At 42.0% G+C, this 19,250-nt stretch overlaps 1 protein-coding gene and 1 long non-coding RNA gene across 8 annotated transcripts; one reads left to right on the forward strand and one right to left on the reverse strand.

The window, feature by feature from the left end:
- Positions 1 to 80: 80 nt before the first annotated feature.
- slc39a14 (solute carrier family 39 member 14) lies at positions 81 to 19,114 on the reverse strand. 7 transcript variants are annotated; one of them, XM_086030731.1, is made up of 9 exons: positions 18,845 to 19,114; positions 10,763 to 11,091; positions 7,899 to 8,076; positions 7,159 to 7,328; positions 5,520 to 5,642; positions 3,983 to 4,153; positions 3,193 to 3,433; positions 2,237 to 2,421; positions 81 to 2,135 (listed from the first exon to the last, which is right to left on the reverse strand). In XM_086030731.1, exons 2-9 carry the CDS (start codon positions 11,063 to 11,065, stop codon positions 1,983 to 1,985), a joined length of 1,524 nt encoding a protein of 507 aa, XP_085886857.1. In that variant the 5' UTR covers positions 11,066 to 11,091; positions 18,845 to 19,114; the 3' UTR covers positions 81 to 1,982. The 7 variants fall into 7 exon arrangements, with proteins under 7 accessions (XP_085886857.1, XP_085886855.1, XP_085886851.1 ...); XM_086030729.1 differs by lacking the exon at positions 7,159 to 7,328 and adding an exon at positions 6,243 to 6,412 and having other exon boundaries at positions 10,763 to 11,087; positions 18,850 to 19,113; XM_086030725.1 differs by lacking the exon at positions 7,159 to 7,328 and adding an exon at positions 6,243 to 6,412 and having other exon boundaries at positions 18,850 to 19,113.
- On the forward strand, positions 8,227 to 19,055 carry LOC147146826 (uncharacterized). The gene is made up of 2 exons (XR_015086817.1): positions 8,227 to 8,365; positions 18,624 to 19,055. It is a non-coding gene; the product is annotated as an uncharacterized LOC147146826 (long non-coding RNA).
- Positions 19,115 to 19,250: the final 136 nt, after the last annotated feature.

Raw genomic sequence — 19,250 nt, forward strand, 5'->3', positions numbered from 1 at the left:
ACAATTGCAGCATGTCTGCCTTTTAAATTAAAAAAAAAATATATATATATATATTATATTTGTAATAAATCAGACATGCATGGAAAAATCTTTCTTTTATTGGTCAAGTATAAAGTGATCTTAAATAGCACACAGTCTTGATTTTCTTGGAAAATGATGTTCTTGTTATTTACGTATATAAAAACAGAAACAGAAAGGGGGAAAAAAAACAGCAACACAAGATCTGGTGTTTTCTAACGGTTCGCATGATCACATATGTGAACTATCAATCCAGTTGATTGGAATTCACAGTAACACAATCCAAGTGTTTTTCACCGTTTCAAACGTAATACAGGAACTCAACATTAATCCAAAATGTTCAAAAAAGGAAAAGAAAGCAAACGTCCGGCTTTCATGGATGCTGTAAAAAGCATAAAAGCAGCAATAAATAATCTCCCGTGTACATTTTCAGTGTCAAGCAGCAGCAATGATGGAGCTGAGCTCATAATCCATGACTACCAAAAGGCCATTTTCCACTAGGGCCTGACCGATTAATCAGCTGATATTTGTAAATCTGGGTGGGGGGGGGGTCAAAAATATGAAATATGAAAGTAAAGTACTTTAAAACAGTCAAATGTTCTGCCTGTAATTCATATCTTTATAGTTGTAAGCATTTAGGGAGCAAAAGTCATTTTTCTTCATTATATGGTTTTGAAATTAATCGGCTGATTAATCGGTTACTGGAATTTTATTGTGCTAAATATCCTCAAAACAATCCCTATCAGTCGGGTCCGCTGACAATCATACGGCATCTTCTTTCGGTGATATCAACAAACTGCATCAGTAACGCTCTGGTAAAAAGCTTTGTCAAGCACAAAGCCAAGTAAATGAACATTGAACAAAAAAACAAAACATACAACATACAAGTGACCCAAGTGTGTGTGTCTTCATATAATGGAGTCCAAATCCAATAAATTTTTTGGGGGGTGACAAAATTAAATAAATATGAAGCAATTATTATAAACATAAATGGATTCAATGGTAATAATGAATTCAACTGACCACTGATAATGAGAGTAAACTAATAACAAATGCAACATTATCAACTTGTCCATCATTATTGTCTGTTTATAATTCTATGACTTTAAGTTTTATTTTAATTACTATGAGGTAATACATTAATTCATTTCCACAATGAATGATAAATTCATTGATATGTACAATATAATTACAAATACAAATGAACAAATGACATCATATTATAGTAACTTAACTCATTATTGTTTATAATACTCATTATTATACAATAATAAATGTGCTGATTTGAAATTCCAATTAATTAAAAAAACTACATTAAATTGTTGATTAATTTGATCGGCAAAATAATAATAGGTTGAACAATGTAATAAATTGTATGGATAAGTACATTAATTGCTTAAATTTGAATTAATTTAGATCTCAAATCGAAATATTTACTTAATCTTGGCCTCCATACAAACTGCTGGTGAACACACACACAAACACACACACACATAGTGTAACTGACAATGATGTCATGTCAAGTTGATACTGCTTTTACCATTAGCCGCCAAGCCGTTTAACCTTTCATTTAAAAATAAACAAGTCGAATCTAGCGATGAGGTGAACCTTTTCTAATCTTTGGTCGGCGCCGTCACTTCAAATCAGTGAGCCGAGCTTCATCTAATACAATGTTCCCCCGCACTGTGGCAGATTTTATTTATTTATTCTTCCATCCTCAAGTATTCTCTGAAAAAACAAAGCAAAAGAGAGAGTTTTGCCATAGTTTTCAAGATGGAAGAGGATCTGACGCCTCTCCTCTTCATCACATCGAAAAAAAAAAAAAAGAGAAAGTCTGCTTGCTTTGGGAGCTGAAACCCAAGAAGGGGACGAACGCCGCAGTAACCAGAGCGTTTGCTCTCATCACTTCCTGAAAGCTCGCCGTCGTCATTCGGTCACATGACATCCGGCAAGCAAAATGGCGGCTAAGCCAGCTGAATCTGTCCGGAGTAGGTGGTGAGCAGCAGCATGATGCCGAAGCCCGTCAGCAGGCCGGCGTTCTGGATGGCGAACGTGAGCAGGAAGCTGCTGCCGCCGGCGTCCTCCTCCTCGCGGCTCACCTCGTTCATCTCGGGGAACTGCGGAGAAAATAAATCAATACAAATAAATAAATAAAATTGTCATTTAAAAAAATAAATAAATAAATAATAAAAAATTCATCAGTGAAGTCGGTACTGACCATGTCCGCCAGAGAAATGTAGAGGAACATGCCTCCCGCCAGGGCGAAGATCCAGTTGGGGGAGAAACTGTTTCCGGCCAGGATGCCAAAGCCCATCCCCAGGTAGCAGCAGCAGGCCGACACAAAGTTGAAGAAGAGCGCCTGCTGGATGGTCATGCCGGCGTTCAGCAGGATAACAAAGTCGCCTGGGGGCGGCAAAGTCCGCAGAAAGGATTGAATTTAGTCCGACTAGTCTAAAAACAACAAGCTGGAAATTGTGTATGTATTTTTTTTCTTATTTTTGCCCATTTCCACAGGGATAACGTTAAGTTCCTGGTGAATTTATTGAAAAGAAGTGAAATGGCATGAATCCATTGCAGAACACTGTAATGTGCAGAGCTGTGCATTTTACTAAAAAATGAGCATCCGTTATTCATCATCCGTCTGCAGCGTGGGTATCCTTCCGTCGTCTGTCATTCGCCTTTTTTTCGGGGGAGAAAAAAGTAGTACCCGCCTATCTATAGCCCTGTCCGCCTTTGATTTTAAACGTGCTTCCGATTCCGACTGCACACTTCAATAGCACCCCCCGCTGGCCGATATTTGAACAGAAAGAGTGACTCACAGTGAGTCTCTGCGCCATGAAAGCCTGTTGACAGCCTGGTTCTTCACCCAAATCTGTCCCCCAAGCAACAACAACTCACTATTGTCACATAGACGGAATTCGCCAGCTCTGGTAATGTTATTTATTGATAATGAAAATAGCATGCTACAATATTGTACTTTCTATTAATAAAGTAATACTATTGTATGGTACGTCAAAAGAATCAAACAGTTTGTGCATCATGTTCAATTCTTTGCGGCTCCTACTGGTGTGCACGATTTGGCCACCAGGGGCAGTATAAGACAGTCATGCAACTTCTGTTATTGACTTTAGTCTAAATGTATGCATATAAAACAGCCGTGGACTTAGTACTCACCCAGCTCGTGAGGGAACTCCTCACACAAGATGGCCACTGAGGTGCTGATGCCCTGAAAGACGGAAGCGGTGAAGGAGGCGCCGATGGCCAGGCCATCGATGAAGTTGTGCAGGCCGTCGCTCAGCGTGATCATCCAGGCCAGTGTGCCGATGTCAGAGTACGACCTCCCCTTAAACCAATGGCAACCGCCACTGCCGCCGCTCCTGCTGGCCCGCCCGCCGCCATCCACACTCTGTGGGTCCTGAGATGGAGGGGGGGGGGGGGGGGGAAAGGCACTCTGGATTATCTGGTCAACACTGTTTCCAGGTGTGACTCTGGATTGCTTTATCTACGCTCTTCTGGATTATTTCTTGTGCAGTCTTTAGGAATTCTTTAGCAGTTCCTAGATTACGCCTAGGAATGACCCTGGATTATATTGTACTACACTTTTTCCATCCAGCATACACAAATATTTCTCCTACCTTTTTTTCCAAACTCAAATTGTTGAATTAGTTTAAGTTTTTCAAAGTATGATTCTTTTTCGTAGTGAGTAGTGACTGAATTATTTTCCCCTCAGGGTTATTTTATCTACACTCTTTCAGAATCATAATCGCCCCAGGAGTGATTTTGGATTATTGTCTCTAGTATAGTCTTCCGAGGAGTGACTCTGGATTATTTGGCTGAAGCTCTTTCCAGGAGTTGCGCTGGATTATTTTGTCTCCACTCGCTTCAGGTGCATCGTGCTCGTTTGAGTCCAAAATGCAATTTTCTTTTTTTTAAAGAAAAGCAGTCTTGGATTTTGAAGAGTTACCTGCGCGGTCTGCAAGGGTCGCAGCATGAGTTCGCCCTCGCCGGCATCCAATTTGCCCACAGCATGGCCGCCGCTCACTTCCCCGTTCTGCTGCAGCTTCTCGGCCTCCTCCATGTCTCGGTCGGCTGCAGAGTAGTGCTCGGCGCTGGAGTAATGGCTGTGGCCGTGACCCTGAAAGGCGGACAACCAGTCATCAACCAAATGAAGGGCCTCCCTTAATCTGGATTATCTAATTTACACTCTATTTTAAAGTATGATTTTTGACTAGACCGTGACCTTCTTTCCTTCCAGAAGTGATTGTGGATTATTTTACCTGCAATTTTTCTAGGTGCCATTGGATTATTTAATCCAAAGAAATCTTGCTTTGAAAGATGTACTGTTGTCACATTTCTTTTTTTTAGGAAGTGATGTTGGATCATTTCGTCTCCCCTCTTCCTCAAATGACTGGATTATATTTTTCTCCAGGATTTCCTTTGGATTATTTTGTCAATATATTGTAGAAATGACCATGGATTACCTCATATGCACTTCCTAGAAAATACTTCTAAAATTTTAAAAATGTGATTCTGGTTTATTTTGTGTGGTTTTTTTTTGTCAAGTCATTGTGCAAAACTTCTTGAGAGATGATTGCATTTTTTCATAAAACGACTTTTAAAAATAAATATCTTTATTTTATTAAATATCTATATTTTTTCTACGCTTTCACTGTGGGTGATTGGATTATATCGTTTGCACTTTTTGAGAAAAATTTAGGATTATACCCTTTTAGGAGTAACTTGTTTTTTTCCAGATACACTTTTCCCAATCTTGTCTGCACTCTTTCTGGGGTTGACACATTTTTTTAAACGACTCTGTATTATATCTTCTAGACTCTTTCTAGGGGTGAATCGATGCTTCTGTGTACTGTACACTTTCACGAGTGATTTTAGAATATTTTGTTTCCACTCTTTCTAAAAAAAAATTACTCTTACTAATGCGACTATGGAGTGGCCGTAGATCTGATTAGAGAGTTTGTTGGTGGATTAGCAGGTGTGTGTCTTGTTTATTTATTAGTTTGAATTTAAGGGCAGCACTCAGCACAAGGTGGCGCCACAAAGCTAAATTTCACTATTGCTGCTTTCCTGATGTAAAAGAGTTTGAAATGTGGGATGAAGGCTGGAGAAAATCCAGGCCAGACACGAGACTCAACCCCACAACCTCAAAACTGTGAGGGCAGACATGCGGTCTAGGGTCGCAGCTATTGAATCTTTTCACAATCGATCATCCTACCAATTATCGTACTGATTAGTCGGATTTTGCCTGGTGAGTGGCCAGCAAATGAATTTGGAGTTGGCGGTTGTGCGCTCAGGCTAACGGCTGGCTCTTAGCTCGCTAACCGTTAGCCATTGTGTGTAGCGTTGAGTACGTGGGCGTCAGTTGTGGTCATAGCAGCTCGCGTATGAATGCACCCCGATATTTCTTTATTTTGCTACCATTTACATCATTAAGGTGCCTCTAAACGGATATCCTCCAGTAATTCTAACTTGATATCACTCACTGTGTGCTTCTGCTTGAGAAGCATCTTAAGGATCTTCTCGGTGAAGAAGAAGAGGTAAAAGCCTCCAAACACCACAGCAGACTTGGACGCATAGAAGTCGACCATGGGGTCAAAGCCGAAGGCCTGACGCGGGGAGAGAAAAACATCAAACCTATCTTCAACACAACAACATCAACAATGTGTTTGGTGACATCATTAAAGTGGGTCCAGTGTCATGTATGATCACTAACACGGACACTAGTCCATCAACTCACTCTCTTTAAACAGCAGTCAGAATTGCTCGTCAGAAGTCGTGTTTGCACCATGTGGTACAGCATAGCTCAGGTAGCGGGTTGCGCGGTACGGTTTAAGACTCTCATCTGATGACGTACTCACTCAAGGCAATTTGAATCGTGCTGAAGTTTCACCTCCAACGCTCACACTGCTCAATTAGCATTAGCATCATGATACAAAACTGAGTTACGTAGACCTGTTTATTTCTATTGTACAGGGTGGCAGTAATCATTTATAACTTATGTGCCAGTGCATGACATGGATTTTTTTTTTTATAATTACTTTGTGGATCATATGGAGTCATTCTGTTAAGCTATATTGTGCAACCCGGCGGTTATAACGAATTGCGACCCAGAGGAGCAATAACTACCTTCTGTTAACTCTTATTGGACTAGTTGTAACATTAGATTAACACTGACAAGGCCTCGTCTGTTTGAGGCAATCCACTACCTCTGGGATGAGCTGGAAAAGGGCGTTGGAGTAGAGCGTGCCGATGGCCAGCGCAATGAAGTAGAGCAGCAGACGCTTGTAAAAGGTTTTCTTCATGAAGGGCACCACGCTGGCCCCCACCAGCGAGCACAGCGAGATGAGCGTCACGCACAGGAACCCATAGCCCCACACTGAGCGGCGGAGAGAGGGAAAAGGCGGGAGAGGAGACGTTAGTGGGGTGAGTTGAAGGCGCGAACGGGACGAACCACCACCCGAAGGGCAAACGACAACAGTGGCGGCGGGCCTCGCAGCAGGCTTGTTGTTCTGCGCCTCCCATTCCACTTTTCAATTCAACTCATTTATGTTGCTACAGAGGAAAAGGTGAAATTAAACACACACAAACACACTGGCCCCTTTCACACTACATTTCAAAGGTGAATTAGGACGCAGTTTCAAACAGGCGAGTATTTCTTGTACTATGTTTGAGGGTAGACTGGCAGGTTTTGTTCGTGGCCATGCTAATGAGCTCATTTTTAGTCAAACATTTCCACACACTTGAGTCACCGCTGCTAGTTTGCCCCACACACACACACACACACACACACACTGATGCTTTTATCCATTCAGGCGTTTGCACCACGCTCTGACCTTAGGTCCTGTAGACAAAAAAAGGGGGTCAAATTAGCTGTAATTACTCAAGAGCAGTAGACAGACTTCCATTCATGCCCAAATGAAGAACCCAGTGTTTTTGTCACCCAATAGTAGCAGGAGAGAGAGAGAATCCCGTGCAGCAAGCCACCATTGAACAAACAAAAGACAGGAGGGAGGGAAGGTTGAGGGGTGCGCGCAACTTTTTGCGTGAAGCTCTGCAGCCTTTTGTGCGACTTAGCGGTGTAACGTGCGATGCAAGGATGGGAGGGGGGTCAGTGCATCAAACCTCCGGCAGCAGCTGCAGGACTGCGGTGGAGTAGAGCGTGCCAATGGCGAGCGCGATGAAAAAGGTGAAGACGTGCTTCATGTGGCGCGTCTTCATCACAGGCACCATGAAGACTCCGGTGAGGGCGAAGACATTGACCACAGACACGCTCAGGAAAGAAAAGCCCCACACTGGGGCGAGGGAGTCGTTGGCATTAAGGCATTAAATTGTCAACAAACGATACAAGGTCATGCTAGTTACAGTCTGTAAAAAGAGTTAGATGACAAGCTCTGCAACAAAAAAACACCCAAGAAGACAATGAGCCGCCTCCAGTTGCCAGTGGGAGACCTGGTAGAAAATCTTGTATCGGGACACGATAAACCAAGACAACATCATAGCATATGAACTTTCACTGGACAGCAATAACTGACATGAAACCACATACAAGAATGAGACTTAATATTGTCACCGTGAACTTTGCGATTATGACAAAAATACATGACATTCGGAAAACAGGGGGGTTTCACTTAAAATGAGACCACGTGAAACCTGGAATGAGAATGTGTTTCAAATCTGAGAAATAATATTTCAACCGTCCAATGAAAACCATGCATCTCCTATTTGCTGTGTTCTTTTAACTTTCCTAGCCTCTAAACCACAAAAAAAAAAAACACAAACAAGGAAATTTGGATCCGCCTCTTTTTGCATATATAGATGTAGACCCAGATCAAAAGCTGTATTTTGTTGTAGCGATGATGTACCTTCAGCATAAGTGGGCCTCGGCGAGATGTCGCTGCTCAGCTCGTCTTGATTGCGGGCGTGGCACGCACCGGCATCCAACTGCTGCAGCATGATGGGGCACAACTCCTGCAAGCCTTGGCCATCCAGACGAGACTGCTCGCCCATGCTGTAGATGGCCAGCTTGTCCTCCGGCAAGCACTGGGAGGGAAAAACAACAACAACAACAACAACAAAACAGGAAGCACTAAATATGACTGTGATGGCCGGTTACAAAGTGGTAAAAACAGGACGTTAAGTCATGTGAACTGGGAATGACCTTCCGATGTGATCACTTTGTGCTCTTGGCACGGCATGAAAGACTCAAGCTCATAGCGCCAACACCAGGCGATCCCCCACGACATTAAGCCGGAGAAATATGCAGTGACATGTGCTTCTTACGATGAGATCCAAAGCTGCTTTTTAAGGGAGTGGACCGCCACGCCTGTAGGTGAGTCTGCTAAATGGAGTCAGTGAGCCAAATCTTCGGAGTATGTGCCGTTTCCCGTGAGTCCGCCAACTCGAGTTACTGAATCAAATCGTCAGAGTCCAACAGTGTGTCAGCTAACTCGAGTCACTTCAGTGTTTCGGGTGAGTCCGCTTGCTTGAGTCAGAGCATCAAATTCCTTGAGTCTGCTACGGTGGCTGCAGCCAAATCGGGCGAGAATCGATTCACTGAAGCAAATCATTTGTGTTTGTGGTGTTCTTGAGCTGCTCGAATTGGTGAACCAAATCATCTGAGCTCGTCGTGGTTGTTTCTGTGATTTTGCTCATTAAATTCTGAGGGGGATTTTTTGGTCTTTGCAGAGCAGGTTTGCAAATACTTCATTTGAGGAGCACCATTTTGTGAAGCACTATTTTTTTTATGAAGGTTAGTCCCAGGGAAATGAAGCAAGGGTTTTAGGAAACAATAAAAAAATGTGACAATATAATGAATGAACATTTATTTTAGTTTTTTTTTTTAATAAAATCAACAGATTTTATTTCTTAAATTCAGCAAACTTTATTTCCTTGTCTACAAGCACAGGTGAATTGATTAAAAAAGCTCTGCTGTAATGTAATTTTATAAAATAAAATCACTTTATTTTTTTGCTCTACATAGAGCTATAAAAAAAATAAAGTATAAAAAACCTTAGCTGTTTTTAGTTGAACTTTGAATCATTTAAGACACAGCATCCAGATAACTGGCGTACAGTTAACATTGGCAATGAGAAAAACGACGTGCCTGTGCTTTGAGAACCTGATCCGGTTTCCTTCAGTTGGAAATGACCTGTCCTGTTTTGGAGGAGATTCCGTCAGGAGCGGCTGACATTGCTACAATGCGCACAACTGCTCAGGGCTCAGGTAACGACCAATCACGGCTCAGCTTCAGAAAACAGGTCAGCCGTGATTGGTCGTGTGATGTCATTTTCAGTAGAGAGAAGGGACAAAATGGCCGCCCTCTGAGATGGCTAAAAACGGGGGGATTAACTCTTATTCCACACGTGTAATATTTCTCAGAATGCCTTGTTTCAACTAGCGGGCCTGCATAGAACATATTGTTGAAAAAAAAAAAAAGATGTTTGGGTTGACTTCCACTTTAAGGAATGATGAAGGGCATCGTCTCGGAGTTCCTTTCAATTCCCAGCATCAAGCAGCAACGGTTGCATTAGAGACACTGGCACCTTCTTTAATAGCATATAATATTTTGTCCGTGTTTTTCTACTTGCAGACTCTAATTCTGCCTTTGTATTGTCAAAGTTTCAATGTGTCCAGAATCACACGTCACTCTGTTTGCTGCTGTCCCTCATGTTGTCTGTCCTCGTTCTGTTTTTCTCAACCCTCTATGCGTGCAAGAGCCGTCAGCCGCTTTGGCTCTGGGCAGTTTGAGATCATTTGACAATTATGTGTCAGCTACTTGAGGTGAACTACGAGAGCTTCTGGCGTTTGATTCTCAGCTCTGCTAGCCAATATTTATTAAAGAGGCGGCAAGTCCATATTTTGATCAGCAAACAGCGATGCAAAACATCTTATTTCGAGCCTCGTGAACATTTTTTCCAGTGTGTCGGACTAAACAAGATTATCCGAGCCCATGGGCGTTTCTCGTTTGTGTACTCAAACCGGTGAACAGAGTGAGCTATATTTTGGGTGAGTCACCGGAGTCTGTTTCTGGAGAGCCCACTAATTCGAGTCAGTGCACCAAACTATTGGATTCTGCAGTGTTACCGTTGTCCGGAAGTGGGAGTCAATTCAGTCAGTGTTTATGGTGTGTCTGCCATATATCTATTATCAAAGTTTGTTGTTTCCTTTGAGTCCACGACCAAATCATCAGAGTCGGCGGTGTTTCCTGTCACTCCACTAACTCCAGTCCATGAACCAAATCATCCAAGTTAGCAGCGTCTCCAGTGTGTCACTTGACTCGAGTAAGCTAAGTGTGCGGTGTTTAAGATAAGATAAGATAAGAATGCCTTTATTGATCCCACAGTGGGGAAATTTTCATTGTTTCTGGCAAAGTGTGCGGTGGTTCTGATGAGTCCACTAACTTCACCAAATCAGCGGTGTCTGCTGTCCCTGTTAACTCGAGTCGGTCAACCAAATCATCTGTATTTGTTATTTCCAGAGAGTCACCGGAGTTCCTGTGAGTCTAGTTAACACTAGTCAGTGAGCTAAATCACCTGACTCCACAGTGATTCTGATGAGTCCAACAACGTTGAGTCCGCTGCTTCTCGGCCAACATGCATTATGTACCTAACAGTACCCAGCCAGAATTCTCTAAAACTAACCTCTGACTGGTGATTATCGATTGAACACAACTTTGACTCATGAACCGAGGTAGTTTAGGAACCATCCAGTTCTTCTTTGCTCTCACCTTTGAGATGTTCAGTTTGGGTGGCACGGTCGTGGCAGTCACATCCTGGCGTACCGCCTCGGCCTCAGCATCGCCTTGGCCCTGGCTGAGAAGGGCCAGTAGGGAGCGCAGCTGTGGCACAGTGATGGTGCTGTTGTCGCCGTGGCGGGCCAGCAGGTCTTTGAGAACCTGGGCTGGAGACTGACGCTGAACATCCTCTTGAGCCGCTACTTGACAAAGCAGCAAAGCTAAGGCCAGGACCAAGATGGGCAGTGATCGGAGGATGCCGGAAGCTTTGTGGCCATGATGGCGCAAGATCAACATGGCTGCTGCACTGGCTGGACTTCTATCTGCCAATAAGAAGGGGAAAGTTAGAGGAGATATAGTATCTCACAAAAATGAACACGGATGTCCCTTGTTTATCGCGGGGGTTGCACACCAGAACCTTCTGCGACAAGAGAACATTTTTCAAAACAGCAACCATATTTCTACAGTATGTGTTTTAAAGCTTTGTGCATCAGACCACTATATGTCACCTTCACAGACTCAAGTCAGTGGGATTCCGCCCTGAGCTAGTTTGACTATTAAGATACTAAAATTCGTTAACGTGAGTCAGTGAACAAAATGTGGTGAGTCCACGGTGTTTCCAGAGCGTCTGGTGATCTGGTCGCCAGCCAATCGCAGGGTACAAGTAGACAAACAAACATTCACACTCACATTCACACCTAAGGAGAATTTAGAGTCCTCAATGTTTTTGGAATGTGGGAGGAAACTGGAGTATCCAGAGAAAACCCAGACAGGCACGGTGAGAACATGCAAACCCCACACATTCGAACAAATGACCTCAGAAATGTGAGGCGCAGGCGGTAACCAGTCAGCTACCGTGCCGCCCTCAACTCAAGTCGACGAACAAAAACGATCTGAGTCTACAATCGTACGTCTCTGGTGAGTCATTTCAGTCAGTGTTTCTGGTTAGTCCACTAACTTCAATCAGTGAAGCAAATAACGAGTCTGGGGCCTTTCGCGTGAGTCATAACACAATTCAACCTACAAATGAAGTGCTACGAGACCATTTCCACAGTACTTAGAAGAAGTACTGTACACCACTTTTCTAACTTGTGTCTGCGAGTGAAATCATCCGAGTCGAGGGAGTTTCCTCTGAATCCCCTGACAGATCATCCAAATCTGCGTTTTCTGCCCATGATTAACTTGAGTCAGGGTTTCTGATAAGTCCCCAAACTTGAACCAGTGAACCAAATGAATGAATCAGTGAACCAAATTAATCCAGCCCACCGACGAAGTGCTACAAGGACGATTCTAGACTCAAGGCTCAGCGCTCCCGCTTCCAGTCACTGTACTGTACTACACTTCTATCCCATCGCATTCCTGCACTTGACAGCGCGACTTGAGTGACATGGGTGGGAGGAACCATTGTTGATCTTCCCAACGGCATCGCCACTTCACAAACGCGCACTCCCCCATTTTGGCGCCATGCCAAAAATGTTATGTACACCTGGCACACGCACATTGGGTCACTTTAGACATACGAAACATTGATTCGCACTTGACAAACGGGCTCATTCAGTCACAGGCGAGAGGCTCACCCCCGGGGGAGACGGGGAGCGGGGTGGGCGGCGGTTGTCTCCGCTTCAGCGGCTTGGACCAGGTGGGACACGGGAGACAAAAGGCCCCACTCACCGGCGAGTCGACGAGGACGTCGGCCGAAGGAGTGCGGCGACTGCCCTCTTGACTCAGGCAATGAAGTCAAGCAGAGTCAAAGCTCCTCCTCTGCAACCACATTGGCGCATTCCTTGGCCATTTCAAGGACATTTATAGAGCACATGGACGCACTTTGCATTTTTGGGGCTAGGCTTTCTTTAGTGACATTCTGTGTTTTGATTTCGTTTTGCGGGTGCAAACGGCGCAACTAACAACAGAGCACGGTGACCTTCAGCTCATCAAACTTATTGAAATGAATCCAAAGCAAACACAAGTGAGGAGCGAGCCCAAGAGCCTGGAAGAAAAAACATGTTGCTGTTTGCAGATGTTCTGCATGACAAGGACCGGCATGATTCATTGAATATTGATTGTGAAGGTCAATTGTGGGTAATTTGATCAGTGCAATTTGTGTTCAGTTGTCGCATACGCCAAGTCGTACTTATTGAGATGGCTGCTTCAACTGGCTGCCAGAGAATTGAAAACTATTTTGGACTGACAGTTAAGATGGGAATTTGATCAATGCAAATTTGGTGTGGAGGACAAGTGTTAAGTAAGCCAAGTCTTACTTTACTGGGCTGCCAAACAACAGATTTTTTTTATATGCGTCTTTCAACTGAAGAAGTTTTATCAATGCAACCGAGTTGTTGAGTAGACCAAGTGTGACTTCTCTCGCTACCTAAACGGGCTGCCCCCCCGAAAATAGAAAGTATCTGACCGGCTATTATCAACCTTCATCTTGACTTAGCTTAGTTAAACTTGACTTGTTTATTTGAACATGAGGTCATTTAGCGCTGAGCCTTGGGTATGTTTATTCTTTTGTTTAAACAAGTCAGAAGGTAAACATGGTAGTGTTGCACTAGTAGGTACTAGTACCCGACCATGATTACTAGATAGCTACAACTCTTGAACCGCTGCAGACTTTCCACTCGTCAGAGAAGCGTCATATGGAATTATTTTTCCGACATGGCCAACAACCAGGGCAAAGTTGTCTGCAAGGTTGTTTTTTTTTTTTTAGAAAACTACTCTGGCAAGAAGTAGAAATGTGTCGAACGAATGGCTAAACGCCTCAATGACTGGTATCCTGCCTTTCCTGCCAAAGAACCTTCATGTGGCCAAAGAACTCTGCAAAAAAACTCTGATATATTACATTTTTGGCCATATTATCATTTCAGTACCGGTATCAAAGTACTTCATGCAGGTATAGTTTCAAAGTCAGAATTTCGGTATTGTGACGACACTACAAGGAACTGTGACTAGACTGTCAGACTTTCCAGGCATGGCTTCTCAAGACTTTTTCGTGGGTCAACTCATGATAGACATGCCTACCAAATTGCATGTAGCCAAGTAAAGGCCGTGTAAAGTAATTTTATGCGTGAGGCTGAAATGGTACCACTATCTGCTAACAGACTTTGACATTTAGCAGGAGTCGCTACCCCTCGAACTACGTAAGAACTTGAGCGCCCTCATTTGCACCAGCAGTTCTCCGGCGCAACTGCAACAAGCAGTTAGCTAGCTACTGTCGCTCGCTAAGCCTACACACCAAAAATACATCTTCCCTTTGGATACTCCTCTGGCGTGGCCACTCTTAAGTGCCTTGTTGTTGACCATGAGTGCACGTATGTCAAACATGTGAAGTCCAAAGTGCATCATGCGGCGCCATTTTAGCCATACCACCCTAAGTAAAAACAAATCCGGTGAATCCTAGTGTACTTTTTGTAACCAAAAACTACTTTCTGTTACCAAATTGTCGAATCATTCGAGGCTGAGGCAACTGGGAACAGCCAGACCGGCACAACATGGCCGCAAACACGCTAGACTCGACTTGCATTGGCACGAAAATAAAGTTAATGTGTTTTTTTATGTCAGGCACGTGGGAGCCAGTCTACCAAAACAGGGCCCAATATCTCCACAGTTGAGTACTCCATAGTGCTCAGTCTTAGCACATTTTCAGAAATTATCTTTAAACGTGTATAATGTATTAAGAAACCAATCAGTGAAATCAGTTCACAAGATCTTTAAAAGAAATGGAAAGCTTCAACTACCCGCGAAGCAACGTCGACAAATCAGGAAGGACTGGCGCAGATGTAAGAGTACACCTCGTGACATTGCAAGGGCAGCCTTCAACCAGCTAAACAATATCTGATGTTATTCAACCATAATCGCTCAGGTCAACGATAAGGCTCTTCAACACAACTGTTGAACCGGTATCACTAGACGGGGCTGAAATGTGGAGAAATAAGTAACCATCACTGGAAGAATCAAAACATTTGGGAAGATTCTGCCGCTGGCTAGGACGCACTCTTCAAAAACAACAAAAAACATCACAGGCAGGGCAGCACTCAGCTAGTACCCAAAGTCCAAAAGGAATCAGAACAGTTACCTACCAGACGACTGACCAGTTAGCTAGCACAGTAAAATTACAAACTCACAAGATTAGTCATGAAAAAAAAAAAATAGTTGGAATACTACAAGAATCAAATTATAATCTCAAGAGAAACATATGGTAGTGAAAAAAAACAAAGAAAAAGAAAAAGGTTGGATAATAAGAAAAAATACATTTTTTTGTAGAAAAAAGAAGTTGAGATATGAGAATAAAACCATTTCGATGTCAAGGGATGACGCGCTACGGCGACCCCAAATGGGACAAGCCGAAATGCAAAGAAAACAAGAATAAAATTGTCATCTTTTGAGAATCAAAGCAGATTTTTGCTTTTGCATCTGCGTTCCATCAACAACAATGCCAACGGCAACATGTCATGACTGTCAGCGGGGCAGTCAGCGTGTCCAATTACGCGTGACCGTTCCAAGAGTCCAAGGCCTGTTTGGAGCGGACAGATAACACGGACGCTGAGGGCAGACTGGCAGTCGTCAATGTGCAGATACCAGACTAAAACAACCGCACAACTCGTGTACTAACAACAACAACAACCAAAAAAAAAGCACAAAGCAGAGCTTAAAACTAACGCATTTCACTCTGGGAGCTTGTGAAAAAATACAAATGCCTCAAAATTGCCAACAATTTCATTTTTTTTCTGCTCAGTCAACATTTGAAGCTGGTGGCTGGGAGAACTGATAGTGAGCCAGGTCATTGATGAACCCCCTAAATTACCCCCACCCACCCCCCACCGCCCTAAAAAAAGTTACATGAAGAACATATAGTTTATTAATTAAATACTGTAGTTCACCACAGTCATATTTTTCAAAGAAAGCGATTATTTTTGAAAAATATTTTTTTTTTCTTGAACAAAAAATTGCAATGTGAGGAAAATTAAGATTACATTTTTTGATTACATTTTAATTTTGTTAGCCAAAAACTAATTTATGACTCTTTTTTTTAGATAAGTAATAATAATACAGGATTTAAGTTGTAACCTTACGAAATAAAGTCAGTTTCTGGCCGAGATAAGACGTCTTTTTTTTTTTTTTTAATTCTTGAACAAAAAGTTATAGTGATACAAGAGTCACGTCTTTCTTAATTTTTAGATTTTTTAAAATTATTTAGAAAAACCAATAATGCTAAAAATAAAATCAAATGTACTAAATTTATTGAGCAAAAAAGGAAAAGAAAAAAAGTTTGAATTCATTTTTTGGGGATGAATTTTGAGATCCCTGATCATATTTGATTCAAGCAAAAATGTGTTTGTTTTTTTAAATAAAAGTCACAATCCAGGAATCGAGTCTTACCCTTACCAAAATAAAGTTTGCCTTTTATTCAAGATAAACACTTGTATATTTTGTAAAAAGCCAAATTGATTTTCACAGTTTTTTTTCTATTTCATATTCATTTAGCCAAAAAATGTAACACTGTGAGGATAAAGTCATCATCTTAAGAGAATACATTCATAATTTTTTGTGATTGAGAAATAGAAAGGTTATAGAAAAAAAGTAATAATACTATGGTAATAATACTACGTGAATAAATACCAAATTTAATTAAATTTATTAAGCTAAAAAACATTCATTGTTTTCGATAAGACATTCTGTTTTTCAAAATAAAAGTCGCAAGATTACGGGAATTAAATTGCAATCTTATGTAAATAAAGTCATAGTTTTCATCTGGATAATGACATGATGACTGAATTTTTTTTCCCCAAGCAAAAGTTGGAGATGTTAGATAAAGTTGCAATGTTACGAGAATAAAGTCACTTTTTTTTTTTATATGGAAAAAATGTCACAATACAATCTTGGAGCACTTTGAAGTTACCATGGGCAGGTATGTCCTTCATCACCATTGCCTTCAAAGACAAATAACATTTAGAAGAGGGTGAGCACAAACTATCCTACCTTGGGCTTTGGTGCCAAGTTGAGTCGCTCTAGTTGCGCGAAATTCAATGTGACGGGTGAAAATGTATCACCGTTTTAATATAGTAATGTTTACTGCCAAACAAGTTCTGAGAAGACGTGAAAAGTTGCCAACCCAGCTCACAGGATTTTCAAACTCTCATAATAAGACTATCATTGGCTCTTCCTCTCATTTTTATCCCGGTGGGCTGCCGGATGATTGAGTGAACCCACCCCCCCTTAATTAATGGGCTAGCGTTGCAGTCATCAGCAGCAGGACTGTCATTAGCCACCACGCTGCTTCAGCAAACACATTGTCATCCCCACAAAGGAGCACTCATGGTGAAATGAGAGGCGTTTCCACACCACCGTCACCTCGGGGGGCCACAGGTAACATACAAGGCACGATGCAGACTTTTCTTGAAAAACAACCATCAAACTGTTGCTCACATCACAGCCAAGTAGTTGTTTACAATACATCACGACCGCATATTCGGAGGATGAAAACACAAAGAGCTTAGTTTTGATAACCATTGTGTTATATATATATATATATATATATATATATAAAAAATTTTTTGCCTTTTTGTTATTGCATCTTTATTTCCTAATTCCTCCATCGTAGAAGTAACATATTCACGTGCCAAGAAACATAACGTCACATCTTCCATTTTTTTTTTGTCCATTACATGTCCATTCCCATTTAATCATAAATCGTGTATCTACTGCGAAAAAGTTCTTAGGACCCAAAAAGTTTGCTCATTCATGATATTGTCCATTCTCTTTGAGCAAATACAGCAATTGGTGAATACCCCAATTCACCATTGAGAACAATCCAGATTTGCTCGAGAAAAAAACTCAAGACACATTTTCAAATATTTTTTTTTGTATTTTACCCCATCTGTCCATTTTGAACACAAAGGTTTGCCCACAGCTGGTCTATAAACGCTTGGGGGGAAAAAAGGGTACACGTTAACATTCACTCAGGTGACACACAAAGTCCTTTTTTCTTTTAGACGACAGTTACGGGAGTTCAAATGTGGCTTAAAAAAGTCAATAAAGATTTTACGACTGGCGACAGATGGACCGCGGAAAAAGATGACTTCCATACTATTTCTGAAAAGAGAAAAAGAAAAAGAAAAAACAATTGATAATCAGCAATCTCAGACCAAATTGCACTCAATCGGGGTGCGTCCATGACGTCGAGGCAACACAAGCAGAAAAGTGATGTAGTATATATTCTTTATCCTCTCCAAAGAATGAATATTACTGCCATACTGAAAGAGAGAGCAGCTCTGTATAGGTGATCCTGCCCCCAGGTGACCAAGGCACGAACAACAGAACAAACAGAACATTGAAAGGCAAAAGTACCAAGACTGGTACTCCTACCACACTTTCATCATCATTGCTCTAAACGATTAAAGGATTTTCAAAATAGCTACCCATTACATAGAAAATCATTAGTTGTTGATAAACCTCTATCAGACTATTACAATGGAGAAAATGTGATTTTGGATTGAGTGTTTTGAGTTACCACTGTGGTCACAAAAAGAATTAGATTCATATTCCAGGGCATCGCTTTAGTTATTTTGGATTACTTTTTTTTTCTTTTTTTTTACTCATATTATTCTTAAGTAACAGTACCCTTACTTGAGTACTGTTTGTGGCTCACTTCACATTTGAACAGCGCTACAAAATATCCAACTAACTGTATTTAAAATGAACTTGTATGATTTGAATCAATGTAAAATCCATAGCTATGTATCCTTGGGTCCTTTATTTGAACAAAAACAAAATTAAAGTCGATTTAAGGAGGCATTTTGATTTCAACCTCCGGTAAAGAATTGATCTTGACTTCTACATAATGACTTTTGATGTTCAGTCACTTCAGATGATACGAAGGGATCGAAAGGAACGCCTTTGAAGAGTCGTCGCTGCGTTGGACTACGATCACGACTTCCTATCTGATTTTTTTTCCCCCTTGAACGTGGTGTCTTAAAACGATATTAATTTCGGTTGACAAGACCGCTCGGTGGCGTTGTGCGGCTAGCTCAGCGAGCAGGTAGCGTCCATTAGCTCCCAGTCCTTCATTAGCTTTCCTACCTTACCCGCGGATGCTTCCACCAGAGCAACCTTGACGTCAGCTCCAGTCCACGGCAGCAGTCGCACGGACACGCCAGCGATATCACATTTGATTTGCAGGCGAACGGCAGGGAAGTAGGAATGTGTCAGACAGCGGCGATGGTCTGATTCCGCCGCTTCATTTTCTCACTTTGATCTTCCCATTGAAACGAAACACTCAGCGGCGAGCAAAGGCGCCTGGTGGACAGCGCTGGAGTTATGTTCCGGTGTGACGTCACACGTACGCCCCGCGTGGTTCACTCGGGTACTGCAACATCCTCATAAATAAAAAAAAACAAATTATAACTAAAATGTATGTTTCGTGTTGCTGCATGTATGAATGTATGTATTATAGTCACTCAGAAATGCATTGTTTTTATGCACTTTA

The sequence above is a fragment of the Filicampus tigris genome, chromosome 5 (assembly GCF_054856515.1).
Source record: "Filicampus tigris isolate MCC_2025a chromosome 5, RoL_Ftig_1.0, whole genome shotgun sequence".
Classification (NCBI taxonomy): Eukaryota; Metazoa; Chordata; class Actinopteri; order Syngnathiformes; family Syngnathidae; genus Filicampus; species Filicampus tigris.